Raw genomic sequence first — 15,062 nt, forward strand, 5'->3', positions numbered from 1 at the left:
GGGGGAGCTGAAGAACAGAAAGAATCCAAGGAAAAAGGTAGAGGGAGGGAAACCATGGGGCCGTGACGTGGAGTGTCTTGCAGATTATTTTACATTTTTTTTTCATTTTAGAGAGGAGAGGAAGAGACAGAGGGAGAGAGAGAGAGGAGAGACAGAGAGAGAGAAGGGGGGAGGAGCTGGAAGCATCAACTCCCATATGTGCCTTGTCCAGGCAAGCCCAGGGTTTTGAACCGGCGACCTCAGCATTTCCAGGTCAATGCTTTATCCACTGTGCCACCACAGGTCAGGCCTGTTTTACATTTTTAATTTGAGAGCGTTATGAAGCCTTGAAAACACAATCTGATGTCTATTTTTAGGTGGTTACTTTTTTATTATTATTAAGTGAGAGGAGGGGAGGCAGAGAAACAGACTCCTGCATGTGCTTCAACTGGGATGAGGTGATGCTCTGCCCATCTGGTGCTGTTGCTCCATTGCTTGACAACTGAGCTATTTTTAGTGCCTGAGGTAGAGGCCAGGAAGCCATCCTCAGCACCTGGGGCCATCTTGCTTGAACCAGTCGAGCCATGGCTATGGGAGAGGAAGAGAGAGAGAGAGGAGGAGGAGGGGGAAGAGTGGAGAAGCAGATGGTTGCCTTTCCTTTATGTCCTGGCCAGGAATCAAACCCGGGACACCCACACACTAGGCGGCACTCCACCACCAAGCCAGCCAACCAGGACCAGTTTTTAGGAGTTTACTTTTAATGATGCTATGTATAGAACAGATGGTAGTGGGTAAAGAGTTAAGTAGAAAGACTGGCCTTACTGTTGCAGGTGAGAGGTGGTGATAGCTTTGATGAGGAGGTATCAGGAGAGGCAGGGAAGAGTGGGTGAATGTGAGGCAGATTTTCTGTATAGTCCTTGGGAATCAAGACTCTAGGATTGGGTGAGTGATGATGAGGAAGAATAGAGGAGAGGCAGTTCAGCATCCATATAAATAAGGTTGTTTTTTTACCATTATAGGTTGAATTGTATCCCCTAAAAAAGATACGCTGAAGTCCTCTTTCTTGCACCTGTGAGTGTGACCTTATTTGGAAATAGGATTTTTTTTTCAGATGCAGTCCAGTGAGGATGAGGTCATACTGAGTCAGCACAGGCCTTTGTCCACTATGACGGTGGCCAGTGAGGACATGCATGAGTAAGTGGAGAGATGAACACAGGGGTCAGACAGGAAAGAACTGAGAACGAAGCATGAGGTGAAGAAGGTTACTTAACTATTTTCAACTCTTTAGGCAGCTTGAGCGTGGCAGGCAGCAGAGGAAGGAGGCAGCGCCCGGGATGGGGACACGGGGTCTGAGGAGGGTGTGGTGTTCAAATCGTGAGAGTCTGAAGTTCAAGCCTGAATGAACCCATGGAGGAAGAGAGACTGATGAGCTCTCTGTTGCAGGAAGCAAGTCCCTGAGAAGAAGAAAAGGGATGGGTGTCAGGCTAGGACGAGAGCGGGTTCATTTTGCTCCCTTGGCAGTGGGGAGTGCAGAGAGGGAGAGGGTGGGGATAGACTCCCTGTAGATGAGAGTTACCTGAGAGGGCTGGTCCTGCTGCTGCAGGTGAGAGGCGGTGGGGCCATCTTGCTGCCCCAGCTTCTCCGTGGATAGGAGGCAGGGTCATCGGTGGACGAGCAGGAGGGGTTGGAGGTTCCAGGAGTCAGGAGGGGCCGTCAGGACCGTTGGTCAGCGGAAGAGCAAGCATTGCAGAGAAGGAGCTCAGAGTGACCGAGGAGTTGAGGGGCCATCTGAGCATTTTGGTCATTAATTCTAAGAGACCGTGGGCAACGACAAGGATAACAGCCTGTATATCGTGCTTGACATATTCCAGCCACTGTTCTACACTCTTTACATATTTCCTTTCCGTCACCCTGTGAGATAGGATATATTATATTCCCTACTGTATCGATGAGTAAGCGGAGAGGCTAAGTAATTCGTCCTCAACCACAGCGCTAGTAAGAAACAGGGCTGAGACTGAATCCAGGGGTCGGTGTGGCTCCAGAGTGTAGACCCCTCCCCACCCAGACTCCCCTGCTTCGGTCTTGGTGGCCAGAGCTGCCACTTATTATTTTGTGTATCTGCTCAGGGTCTTAAACACATTACATCCTCCGATGAGATGATCACAAAACCCTTCTTAAGGAGTAACTGTCTCCTTTTCAAATGAAGATGTCCTAACTGGTCTATGAGGTCTTCCCTCATCTTCCGGGATGTTTGGGGGCAAGGAAAAAGTCGTCCCTCCCTCACAGAGAGCTCCTGTGTCCTTTGCCTCATCTCCCAGGCCTTCTCAGGACTCCTCTTGGCCAGAGTCCTGCTGTCAAGAACGGTGATCACAGTCAGAGACGGAAGCCGGGTAGACTGGGCATCTTTCCAAGGGGATTACAGCCAGTGCATCTGAGGAGAAGCTACGTGGTGCACCGGGGTCCCTGGAAATAGAAAGCAACCTCTGCATGGAGGAGGCTGTGGGCACTGGGGAGAACTCTGTCTGGCTGGGGAAGATTTGGCGTTTAGTCACCACCAGCCGTCCACGCCTCCGTGACCTTGGACTGTGTGTGTCTTCCCTCCCCAGCCGCAGTTTCCTCATCTGTAAATATTGAGGCTGGAGCAGTGACCTTGAACACTGCTTCAGTGGTGACATTCTCCAGTTCCCTCTCAGTGGTGCTGGTGGGGGGATGGGCGAGGGTTCAGTCCTCATAAAATCTCTGCAGGTCAATGCCACCCCAAAGCATCCCTCTCTCTCATCCCCTTCGTAAGTAATTAGGATGCACTCGAGCTGCAGGTTCCATACTTTTATTATTGAACCATGTAATGCTTTCTTTAAAGTATATGAGTGAGTGTGTGTGTCTCACCCACAAAGCCTGTGTAATACATGAGAGACCACCAAAGAGCCTCCCGTTGCAGGGGACGAGGTTGACCCAGTTTGTCCTTGGTCACAGCTGATGATTACTATACAGTACATATTTATTGTTTCATTTATTTGGTTGGTTTTGTTTCAAACACAAAGCACCAGTTTTCTTAAATCCAAATGGACAAGCCTGATGGTTCGGTGAAGGAGGGGACATTGATTGGAATTAAGAGGGGTGGGTTTCGGAAGGACTTTCTGGGAATGTGTCCCAGTGCAGCGGTGATCAGACCGTGTTCTAGGCCCTGCCCTCCACCGGCCTGGCCTGTGATCCTCATTCTCCTGTCTCTGACGGGAATGTCTCCTTTCCTAGAGCACAGGGATGGGATGAAAAGCATCCCTTCAAAAGTTGGGGTTTGGTTTCCAAAATGACATGTATGACCTTGAGATAACCTCTACTCGCTCTCTCTGAGTTTACGTTTTCTCCTCTGACAAAGGTGGGTGTCGGGCAAGGTGGTTCCCAAACTATTCTGGCAAAACGGGGTTAATCACCCTGATCCCTCACCGCTGTGAATACATGGTCTTCACTAGGCGGGCAGCCCACCCGGTGACACTGTCCAGGTAGGTCCCTGGCTACAGGATGAGCAGAAGGAAGATGCGGGGGTCCGGATTGGTGGGGCCCGGATTGGCAGGGTTCCCCGAAGCACGGCCCACAGCGCTGCTAACTCCGCGGAGTCTGGAGGAAGGAAGCCGCCCGCGCACTCCTGTGCGAGCGAGCCCTAGAGTTGTGACAGAGGGGAGCATTCCAAGTCGCTGCTCTCTAGAGATTTTTAAACTAGTAAATAGTCACTGTCAGTGCGATCTGCAATTAGACCTGGCCCGCGCCCAGCGTGCCGTGGTGGAGGGAGCTCGGAGCTGCCGTGTTCACTCAGCAGAATGTGACAGCGTGGAGGAGCGCAGGCCTCCTCCTGGCCCCCGGTCCGCTCCCCGCTGCGGAGACCTGGTGTGAGCTCTGGGGAACGGGAAGGAAGGAGCCGGGAGGTTTCCCAGGAAAACAGCCATCCGGCCGGAGAGCAAAGCCCGAGCTCTCTGCAGCTACTTCTGCTCCGGACTTTGCCCGGCCTGGGGTCAGCTCGGGGCACACACAGAGTTAAGAGTCCCCTGCGTGGGAAGGAGGAAAGACTGGCATTAACGTGAGCTGCAGTCCCCGTTTATTGAGGCTTATGGGTGTGGAGTTGTAGATAAAACGATTCATAACGGGATCTTGTTTAATCCTGACCGTTCTCCTGCCAGGTGGGTCTTAGGATCCGTGATTGATAAATGCTTTGTCATTTACCCAGGAAGAGGGACGCCTCTCACTTACCGGCCTGTGCACTTCTTTTTATAAAATGACATTTACTAGAGGGGTTTTTTTTTTTCATATAAAGAAGTACAAAGAAGAAATCAAAGAATGAACCATGATCCCACTCCCTAATTCCAGATAAACTCCGTAAATAGTACAAAAATTAGAAGAACAGACACACACGTTTAGAAAATTCAAAACAATAAAAGTCGTGAAACTCAAAGGGGAAATGCCTCTCTCGTCCTTCGTTCCAGGAAACTGTCCCCAAAGGGAAGGAAGTTCTAGTAGTTTGTAGGCATTATCATTTCCAGAAGAATTATTGTTTGTATAAACCATCCTGCCTACAGTGAGTTTCTATATATATTTTTATAGGTATGATATTTTTATTCTTATGTATATAAAAGGGATCATACTCTCTACCTGGCTTTTTGTTCCCCCAACTTTCTGTTATCTTGGTGGGGAGGGGAGATGTTCCCACATCAGCCCATATAACTCTGCCTCATCCTTTTTAACTGCATAGTATTCTGCCACGTGGATTCGAGTTTACGCACCCCGCCCTCCACGGAAAGGAACTGTCGCAGTCCATGTTGCCCTGTCTACCCTAGTTCCGGCATGATGGGAACATTTGAGAGCACCTGTGTAGGGCACACTCCTAGCGGTGAGATTCTCAGAAAAGCCCTGCCCTTCAAATAGGCACCACTACTTTCTTCTCCCGGCACGGCAGTGACAGAGCCTGTGCGTGCCCCTGGCGTATTGCCAATCACCGATATCGCCAAACCAGTTTGTCTTTTAACAAGGTACTTCATATTTTGATTTGCGTTTCTTTAATGAAAGTGAACCATATTTTTATCATCTCCATCAGCCTTTAAAATCATTTTTTTTTTTTTTTTTTGGAGAGGACGATGATATTCCTTGTGCATTTGTTTAGCTTTTATTATCATTATTATGAGTATTGAAATGATTTGAGCTTTTGTAAACGGAGGGGAAACCCCTCTCTCACACGTATTGGGGTTTCTAACACGTGGTTTGAGCTTGGGGGCTTATTCTCCCACGGAGGAGTTCAGCAGTGCAGCGAGGGCATGGCGGACGCCCAGAGGGTCTGAGCTGCCCCAGCCGTTTTGCGGAGACCGGCTCTGTGTCTGTCCGTGGTGCGTGCTCTGCAGGATGGAAGAGTTGTTCCCCCTATCACAGAAGCTCCTTCTGGTTTCATTTCCTCACTGTGGTCTACCTTTATTGCCCTATTTGCATACCAGATTCTGCAGGACAATAGTTTCAGGATCACTGAGCAGTATTTCTGTCCATCGAGACACTGTGTTCAGTGTTTAAAAAAAGTGTGGTCTCATTTACCGACCTTTCCTTAATGCATTAGGGGGTTTGTGCTGTTTGAAGATGATAAAGAAACGCGTCTGTGATTTTGGAAATTCTGTACTTCTCCTCCTTGTTTGGCAGAAATGGTCAGGTAGCTTTCTCTTCCCCTCAGTGAGGACTTTGTGGGCTGTTTCGATTTCCGAGGTCTTAAAAACTGGAGACTGTTTATTTCCTTTACGCATCGTTGGAGGGAGGATAATTTAACAGTGGATAAGACCCTTGGGAAACAGTTACTTAACCAAACACTAGCTAACTAGCTAACTAACGAGTGACCTGCCAATCTATCATCTATCTACCCATCCAGCACCTATCTATCTAGACATTATCTATTTATATCTATCATCTGTCTTTTGTGATCACACAAAATAAAAATAAAGACTCATCGAACAGGCAGACACCCCCCCCACCCCTCCAGGACAGGAAGTCAGACACAGAAGCACCCCCTCCCTGACACCTTTCCTCAGTTGCGTTCCTCTCGCTAACTCCAGGAGGATCTGTTTTCCGGAAACCAGCGTCGGTCATTTTCCTGTCCTTGTGTCGCACGACCTATGCTCGATATGCCTCAATAGGATAGGTTTTGAAACTCTCTCTACAGGATGTCATCCTGTTTTCCTTCAGCTTGTTCCAGGTGCTCAACCCTGACGGCGAAGCCTCCGTGCTGATGCCGGGACCCCTGGCTCCGTTCATTTGCGTAGGATCCCATTGGATGGATCCATCACTATCGACCACTCTTCTCTTGATTGGGGTGGAGGGCTTTTCCCCAGCTCGTCTCTCGTACAAACCATGTTGCACAGGAACATGCTTGGGCGCATTTCATTAGGCACTGACGTGTGGATCCATCTAGGGCAGGGGTCTCCAAACTACGGCCCGCGGGCCGCATGCGGCCCCCTGAGGCCATTTATCCGGCCCCCACCACACTTCCAGAAGGGGCACCTCTTTCATTGGTGTTCAATATCTACATCCTGTGCTCCTGGAGTACTGTATGTGGCGGCAGCGGCGCTCACGTACACTACTACTTCCGTTGACGCGGGACGCACGCATCACGGCTCCTGAAGCGCGTCATATCACTTGTTACGGCTAGCAGTGACAAATATGGAACCGGGCATTGACCATCTCATTAGCCAAAAGCAGGCCCATAGTTCCCATTGAAATACTGGTCAAAAAAAAAAAAAAAAAAGAAAAAAGAAATACTGGTCAGTTTGTTGATTTAAACTTACTTGTTCTTTGTTTTAAATATTGTATTTGTTCCTGTTTTGTTTTTTTATTTTAAAATAAGATCTGTGCAGTGTGCATAGGGATTTGTTCGTAGTTTTTTTTATAGTCCGGCCCTCCAATGGTCTGAGGGACAGTGAACTGGCCCCCTGTGTAAAAAGTTTGGGGACCCCTGGTCTAGGGCATATATCTCAAGGCGAGATTGCCGGTCGGTCTTCAGACGTATCTGTCTTTAACCGCATTAGTCATTGCCACAGTTCTTTCCAAAGCACCTGTACGAATTTGCACTCCCATCGGGAGCGTGCAAGAGTTCTTGTTCCTGCTTATCCACGGTGGTAGTGGCAGGCGCCCTCATTTCTGCCCGTCTCCTGGGTGTGAGATCCTCTCTCCTCCTGGCGTTGATTTGACCTTGCCTGATTACTGGTGATTTTGAACATGTGTGGATTGTCTCTTTGCGTTTTCTCTTCTGCGACTTACCTATTTCACCTCCTCTGCCGGTTTTCCTATTGGATTGTTTTACTTTCTTATTAATTTGAAATTACTTATGTGTTCTGGAGACTGATGTGAATATATGCTTGATAGGCTTGACTTGTGGTGTTACAACTGATGGATAGCTTGTGCTGTGTCACAGTTACACAATTTTCAGTTGTCTCTTCTTTAGTCTGTTCCTTGCGATTCTTGTTTGAAGACCTCCTCCCAGCTTCGAGAGCGTTAATATATTTTCCCATATCCTTTTGTAACAGGCTTAAAGTTTGATTTTTTTTATATTTAAGTCTCCAGTTCTCCTTGAACTGATTTTTGTATTTTTTTTTCTATTTGTGTGTGTGTGTTTCAAAATTTCTCTACCTTCATTAAGTTAAAAAAAGTCTGGGTTGTTTTTTTTTTTCCGAAGAAAGTGTTTCTACGATATTATTCCTTCTTCTCATTCTTTTCAATGAGTTCTAAAGGAATAGAATTTAAAAAACCATCTCTACTCAAAAATACCACCCAACACTTAAATAGCACTTAGGAGTATCGTTATCAGTGCATTATATATATTGACTCACTTAATCTTCTCAACAGCCTGTGAAATGGGTACGATTGTTGTTTTCCTTCTGCATTTGAGGGAAGAGATGCACGAAGAAGTTTGGATCTTGCCAGCCATGTCCAGATGTGGGTTCTTCGCCAGCACACTCTCCTGCCTCTGCAGAGATACAGTTTTCAGAACTCCTTACAAGGTTGCTTCACTGTCTAGAGGTCTGGTGTTTCATGAACATGGGTTTTATTTTCTTTACTTATTTAAATGACATCTTACTAGAGTATATTTAGATATTGGCCCCTTCTGATATATAGTCTGATACTTGATTATTATTTTTTATGTGAAGATTGAAGTCTTTTATTAGAAAAAAAAATTTAATTATCGCTTCTGAACGAGCTCCTCTGTCTCTTCTGAGAGTGCTCTTTGAAACATGAGTGTCTAGGGTTGTCCTTTCTGTCTCTTCTTCCCTCCTGTTGTTTCTGTCTCTCTGTCATTCCCTCTAAGTACCCAGGACATCTCTCTCATTGGAGTTTTTATTCACTCATTTCTTCCAGTATCCACTCTGTTTGTCCATATCTGCAATTCAGGCAGACTGTCCTGATCTGTTTGTTTCTCAGCCATGGCTGTTGATCTGATGTCACAGATGCAAAATTCTCTTCAATCATATTGAGATGACTATTCAGGTATTACCTCATATTTCTTTTTTCTCTTATTTATTTATTTATTTATTTATTTACTTATTTATTTACTTATTTATTTTAGTAAGAGAGACAGAGACAGAAAGAAGGACAGATAGGGACAGATAGGCAGGTAGAGAGAGATATGAAAAACATCAATTCTTCATTATGGTTCCTTAATTGTTCATTGATTACTTTCTCATATGTGCCTTGACTGGGGGGCTCCAGGTGAGCCAGTGACCCCTTGCTCAAGCCAGCAACCTTGAGCTCAAGCCGGCAACCTTTTGGGCTTAAGCAAGCGACCACGGGGTCACGTCTATGATCCCACGTTCAAGCCAGCGACCCCGCAGTCAAGCTGGTGAGCCCGCGCTCGAGCCAGTGACCTTGAGGTTTCGAACCTGGGTCCTCCGCATCCCAGTCCGACGCTCTACCCACTGCGCCACCGCCTGGCCAGGCTTTTCTCCTGCTTCTTGCAGCAAGTCTCTTTTGCACAGAAGCCTTCCCCCTGCTGACCCCAGGCTGCTTCCTCGTCAGAACCAGCAGCGTTGCACAGGTTCCGGAGCCCAGCCTCCGACTTCTCTTGAGCTTGATTCTGTCTCCTGCCTGGGGACAGCTGTCCTCCGACTTCCGGATGATGGTGACGATGAGAGGACAGCGGCGGAGTTGGAGGTTTGAGAAGTCACCCGCGTGCTGCTCGGCACACGGAGCTCAGGGGGTGGCCGGCACGCTCCGCCGCCTGAAACCACCCTCGTGGCTGGTCGGGGGCTGTGTGTCTGTCTGGTACGGCGACTCAGGCACACTCTTGCTACGTGACGGGGGTGGGGGGGTGCTCACAGAGCAGCTGCTTAGTTCTGCCGGGGGCTCTGCTGGACCCACGGCTGTTTCTCTGGAAAGGCCGGCTGGGCAGTGTGTGCCCTCCTCGGGCTCCCTGCCTCCGTGGCCAGCAGGAGGGCACACACTTAGGAGAGCAGCTTCCAGACAGAAAATGGCACGGTGCTTGGTGTTATGGCGAAAGGATTCTCTGACACCGGTTGAGATCAGTCATATCATCAACTGATGAGCTCTACGCATCACCACGGCCAAGAAGAAGCATCGACTCTCCTGTCTCCCACCAGCCCCCTGTGTAGGCGTCACGGTCACCAACCCTTCTCCTCACGCTGCCCTTGCTCGGGCTCAACCGGCTGTTTCTTTGAAGGGTACAGAGAATGTGCCTCATCCCAGACCTGAATCCTAGCATGGGCTTTGTATCTAGCGGAGAAGGGACCTGTCGCTAGTTCTCTCTAACACAATATTCATAAAGTGTGGTCCCTGGCCCCAGCCGGCTGGCTCACTTGGTGAGAGCATTGTCCCGTTACACCAAGGTTGCAGGTTTGATCCCCCGTCAGGGCACATAGAAGAATCAGCCGATGGATGCATACATGAGTGGAACAACCTATCTCTCTCTTTCTCTCTCTCTCTCTCTCTCTCTCTCTCTCTCTCTCTCTCTCTCTGTTCCTCTCACTCTAAAATCAATAAAAAAAATAAAAGTGAGGTGCCTGGTCCTGTGGTCATCATCAGCATCCCCTGGAAACTTGCGAGAAATGCGACTGATCAGGCCTCACCTCTGACTTACTCACTGAGGACTTCTGGGCCAGGCCCCAGCAATCTGTGTGCCCTCCGGGTGCGTCTGAGGTGTTCAAGTTTGGGGACCACAGCCTGAACAAAGCTGCACCCGCCACGGGGCCTCCTCCGAGAACGTCCCAAGAGATGATTCTGAAAAGTATAAAGGTTCCCTGGAGCGTGGGGTGCTCAGGACAACCCCAGGACAGCTTGGTTCTCAGCTTTAGTTTGTATGTGTGTCGCTGATTGAACTCAGTGATTTCCAATCCGATGTGACCACCAGTTCTTTATTCTTGTCAAAGACTTTTTGGTCCTGACCCCTCAGGAAAGCTCCCCTTTTCCCAACTCCAAGCCTCAGTACTTAAAACTCAACGCTTCTGAGCTTCAACTTCGATGTACCTGTTAGTCTCCGTGGGGACTCTCTGGCTTAGTGTTTCCACCGGGGTCTGGCTAAATTAGCCTCAGAGAGGAGTCATGATTGCTATGGTGAGACCTGTAGAGAGATTGCTGGCTTGGGCCTCAGTCTTTCCATCAATAAAATGGACATAAATAGTATCAGACAACTTACCGTGCTGTCGAGATTCAACGTTAAGAAAATAGTAGATGTGAAAAGATCTTTGTAGATTGTATCCTGCTACAAAGCGTTCATGATTATCATGCGAACAACAACAAAAAAATTAAGCTGTGTTTGCAGAAGCCCTGTGCCTCTGCCTGGCGCATAGTAGGCGAGCAGGCAACGGTCCCTTTCCTCCCAGACAGCATAGCCCAGAGCTCGCGGGCAGGGCTTCGTCCTGAGCGAGGGACCTGGCTTCAGCTGACAGATAAGAATGATGATAAGCCACACAGACACTGTTTTATGTTCCATCTTCCCCGGTATTGATTTGTTTATCGCAAATTTTATTTCTAAGGAGCACAAAAATAAACCAGCCCCAATTCTGCAGGATGTCTCCCAGGGTCTGAATTAATGAGATCCAAATTTATGAGAGTTCTGAATTGTCACTTCCTTACTTCCTTTCCTTATTCTTCTGTTGTCGGGGGGGAGGGGGAGCGACCACGTTACAGGGCAAGGGTGCCCCCCTCCCCGAGGACTTGGGAGTGCGCCCCTCCCCACAGCCCTGTCCCTCTCTCTTTCATCCCCTGATGAAGATGAATTTCTCCAAAGTGCTCGAGTCTGGCTTCCCAAGCTGTGATATGGCTTGGGATATGGGCAGAAGCCTCTTAGTTCAGCTCCAATAATTCCTTCTATTCTAGGAAATTCTGGATAGTAGCCCCTGTGTTTTATAGAAAGAGAGGTGGTCCCCATGGAAATGTGTGTGCCCAGAGGAGTGAGGTATTCATTCCGGAGAAGAGGACCCGGAGGAAGCAGCGATAAAATGTTCGTAGTTCCCCATGTGCCAGGGCCGTGGTTCTCAGAGAGTCGGCCCCTGGACCCGACAACATCAGCATCACCAGGCGGCTGGATAGAAAGGCGAAGACTGGAGCCCCATCCCAGAGGCTCTGAGTCAGCGACTCTGGGGAAGGAGCCAGCCGTCTGGTGTGACTGACGTGCCCGCCTGGCTCTTCTGGTGCATGCTCAGGCGGCTGGGAGCTTTATACAGTGGGCGGTTCCAGGCGCATGCGAGGGTCCCAGCAAACGGTCACTGAGCCCACGTGGATCAAGGGAACGTCGGTGGTTTGTCCGTGGGCTCTAGGTCCACCGTTCTTCCCCACGGAACATCGGAGTCACCTGGAGTGAGCTTCTTCAGAATACGCCTCCCTGAGCCCGGGCCCTGACCCACTGCCCACGGAGTCAGAAGCCCTGGAGTGGTATCTGGCCCTGACCCACTGCCCACCGAGTCAGAAGCCCTGGAGTGGTATCTGGACAGCTGTGGGGTTTCTTTTGTTTGTTTGTTAGTTTATGGATTGATCTTATTAGGGTGACACTGGTTAACATAATTATACAGGTTTTAGTTGCTCAATTCTACAACACATCTCTGTACACGGGATTGTCTGCTCACCCCCCCCCAAGTCAAGTCTCCATCCATCACCGTGTATCCCGCCCCTCCCCCCTCGTCCCTCCCCCCCTGCCGTCACCATACTGTGGCCCGTGTCCATGAGGGTTTCTTTCGTCCTTTTTTTTTTTTTTTGGCTCTATCCTGTTCTACCTCCCTCATCCAACCTAGACAGCTGTGTTTTTAAAAGCACCCAGAAGATTCTGACCTACACCCAGGTTTGAGATCTAATAATGCACAGGGTACCCCCTTCCTCGAGGAAAAAAACGTGATTTAGGATGCCTTTGCACTTACCACATGTTATTCCATTAGAAATTTATTTTCCCTATTTGTATTACAAAAATCCCATACTCACAATAGGGGGGAAAGCGCTTGGGAGCCAGAGCCACGCAGGAGGGAGACTGGGAGGACTGGGGGGGAGACTGGGAGGGAGCCTGGGAGGACTGGTGCTCCAGCTGCACGGAGACTCGCCAGCCTCTCTCGGGCTGCTTTTCAATCGGGGTTTGTTTGTTTCCTATTTTAATGCACTGGTGTGAAGTTTTTTACAACCTGGTGACTGTGTTTAACAGTATTCCCTGTCTGCTTTTTAACTTAATGTCCCATCTCAGGTGGCTCTGCACATTTGTTACACCTGTCCGTACAGTTTTCAATACGCTCTTGTGGCAACATGACAAAGTCATGGCTTGTCTCCAATTCCGTGTGTATGTACCCAGTGAGGCTCTTACGGACTTCTTTCCTTCTTTCTTTCCTTCTTTCTTTCCTTCCTTCCTTCCTTCCTTCCTTCCTTCCTTCCTTCCTTCCTTCCTTCCAACAGAGACAGAGAGGGACAGATAGGGACAGACAGACAGGAAGGGACAGAGATGAGAAGCATCAATTCTTCATTGCAGCTCCTTAGTTGTTCATTGATGGCTTTCTCATATGTGCCTTGACTGGGGGGCAACAGCGGAACAAGTGACCCCTTGCTCAAGCCAGTGACCTTGGGCTCAAGCTGGTGAGCCTTGCTCACCGCTCAAGCTGGCGACCTCGGGGTCTCAAACCTGGGTCTTCCGCATCCCAGTCCGACGCTCTATCCACTGCGCCGCCGCCTGGTCAGGTGACGCCTTTCTTTTCTTGAGCATGTCTGTTGCAGGTCTGTGGCAGTATCCTGTGGAGAATGTCAGAGGCAGAACCTTGCCTCTCTCCCTCTCTGAATTCCTCCCTCCAGGGGCTCTAACCGCCCCACCCTTTTCCCCACGCCGTGCTGCAGGTAGACTGATGCTTCAGGCCGCCGACCTATGAGATCTTACCGCGGAAAGCCAAGACAGGAGAGCGCAGGGCTATTTTCGCCAGTGTTTTATGACCTCCATTCTTGTCGTCAGCTGCAGCTGATGTGGGGCTGCCCTACAGGAGGTGGATTCATAAACATACACGTGTGTTGAGCGGTCCTAGGCAGACCCCTGCCTCTGTGCTCGGGAAAGAAAGAAAACAGATTAATCAGGCAAGAAAAAGAAAGAAGGAAGCCGGGGCAGAGGAAAGGAATGGTGGGACAAACAGACTGATGTTCCGATGGGCTCGGTCAGAAATGACAAAGTCAAGGCACCTGTCACTTTCTCCACCCTCTGCTTTCAGCGTCACCGTCCCAGAACGTTCTCCTTTATTGCACAGTTCATTATATAGTATATATATATAAACATATATACTATATATAAACAAACAAATCCATATATATGTATATATACATTGTTGCACAGTAATAAACAATATATCTAAATATATTTATATTTATGATATATATTACTATATAAATATTTATATGATGAAATATTTTATATATATACTTTATATTTCTAAAAACATATATTATATTTTATATATACACTTATAAAATTATATATGTATTTTTTTTTTCCCTGACTGCTTCCGCCTCCTGACGCGGCAGCCGATTTGAAGTGACGTTGGGCAGCGTTGTGGGCGGAGCTGGGGCTGCCCTGTGTGTCTCGTGTGGTGTCGTGGCCGCGCCAGGTAATTCTGCCCCATCTTCTTGCAGGACATTATGGGAAGGATGCTTACCGAAGTGGAGGACCCGATCTCCATAACTTCATCTCCTCCGGCTTTGTCACATTAGGAAGAGGACACACGAAGGGTACAGTGGAAACCATTTTTTACTAAAAATGCAGAGATTGCCTAGGGAACCCCTCCCCCACACCATCTGACATGCGCAGATGGTGTGGAGGCCAGAGGCTTGTCCCGGACAGGAATCAGTGGGGCTCCATGGCCGCTTGCTTGTTCTGGTGACATGCATGGCTCCAACCAGGAGTGGCCGGGAGGTCACCGGTGTGACTTTAGAGGGCAATCATAGACTTCCAAGAGACATCTGTCCTCCTCCTCCCGTGGTGTGGAGCAGGACACAGTGGCCGATGGCTCTCTGTGGGAGGGGGCCACAGGCCAGCGTGGTGATAACACTGCCAGTCGGTGTGGCAGCATTTGCAAAGTGTTTGTCTTCTTGGCTATTGTTCCTTTTTTTTTTTTTTTAAGACACATTTTATAAATTGATGTCAACGTTCTGTACTGTGGGTTTCGAAGCCAGCATGCATGCCAAGAGTTTCAGTGTCCTAAGTGTGTCTCCATCAACCCTCTGTGTTCTGGACACAAAGAGAGAGGTGATGCTCTAGACGCCACGCCGCAAGATGGAAGCTCCTCTAGCCCTTCTGCTGAGCTGCTTGCTGACCTGGCGACAGCTGGCAGAGCGCCTGTGCGGGGGGCCTGGGACCCTCGGTTCCGGCCTTGGTTTAAACCGAGTCCTGCTAGAGTTGTGAGCATTCTGTCATGTCAAGAGTAACTGGCTCTCTACCCTCTCTGATTACTTCCCTAACACCTGTGTACTGTGGCGGAACAACTGTGAATTCTGTTGTCAGGGGGGTAGACTCCCTTGTCTTCCTCCGAAACATGTGTCTGTTCTCAGTGTGCGTGAATGAGGAACTTCGCAACGTCTTCCTACATCCCATCACCTCCTTTTTA

The 15,062-nt window shown here is 48.9% G+C and overlaps 1 protein-coding gene across 1 annotated transcript in view; it reads left to right on the top strand.

The window, feature by feature from the left end:
- The window catches only part of SHISA6 (shisa family member 6), a 274,644-nt gene that overhangs the window by 107,312 nt on the left and 152,270 nt on the right, over positions 1–15,062 (top strand). The window contains exon 3 of the mRNA XM_066364895.1: positions 14,092–14,187. Coding sequence (XP_066220992.1) covers positions 14,092–14,187 — 96 coding nt within the window. The remainder of the gene's footprint in view (positions 1–14,091; positions 14,188–15,062) is intronic.

This window comes from Saccopteryx leptura, chromosome 2 (genome assembly GCF_036850995.1).
Source record: "Saccopteryx leptura isolate mSacLep1 chromosome 2, mSacLep1_pri_phased_curated, whole genome shotgun sequence".
In the NCBI taxonomy this organism is placed as follows: Eukaryota; Metazoa; Chordata; class Mammalia; order Chiroptera; family Emballonuridae; genus Saccopteryx; species Saccopteryx leptura.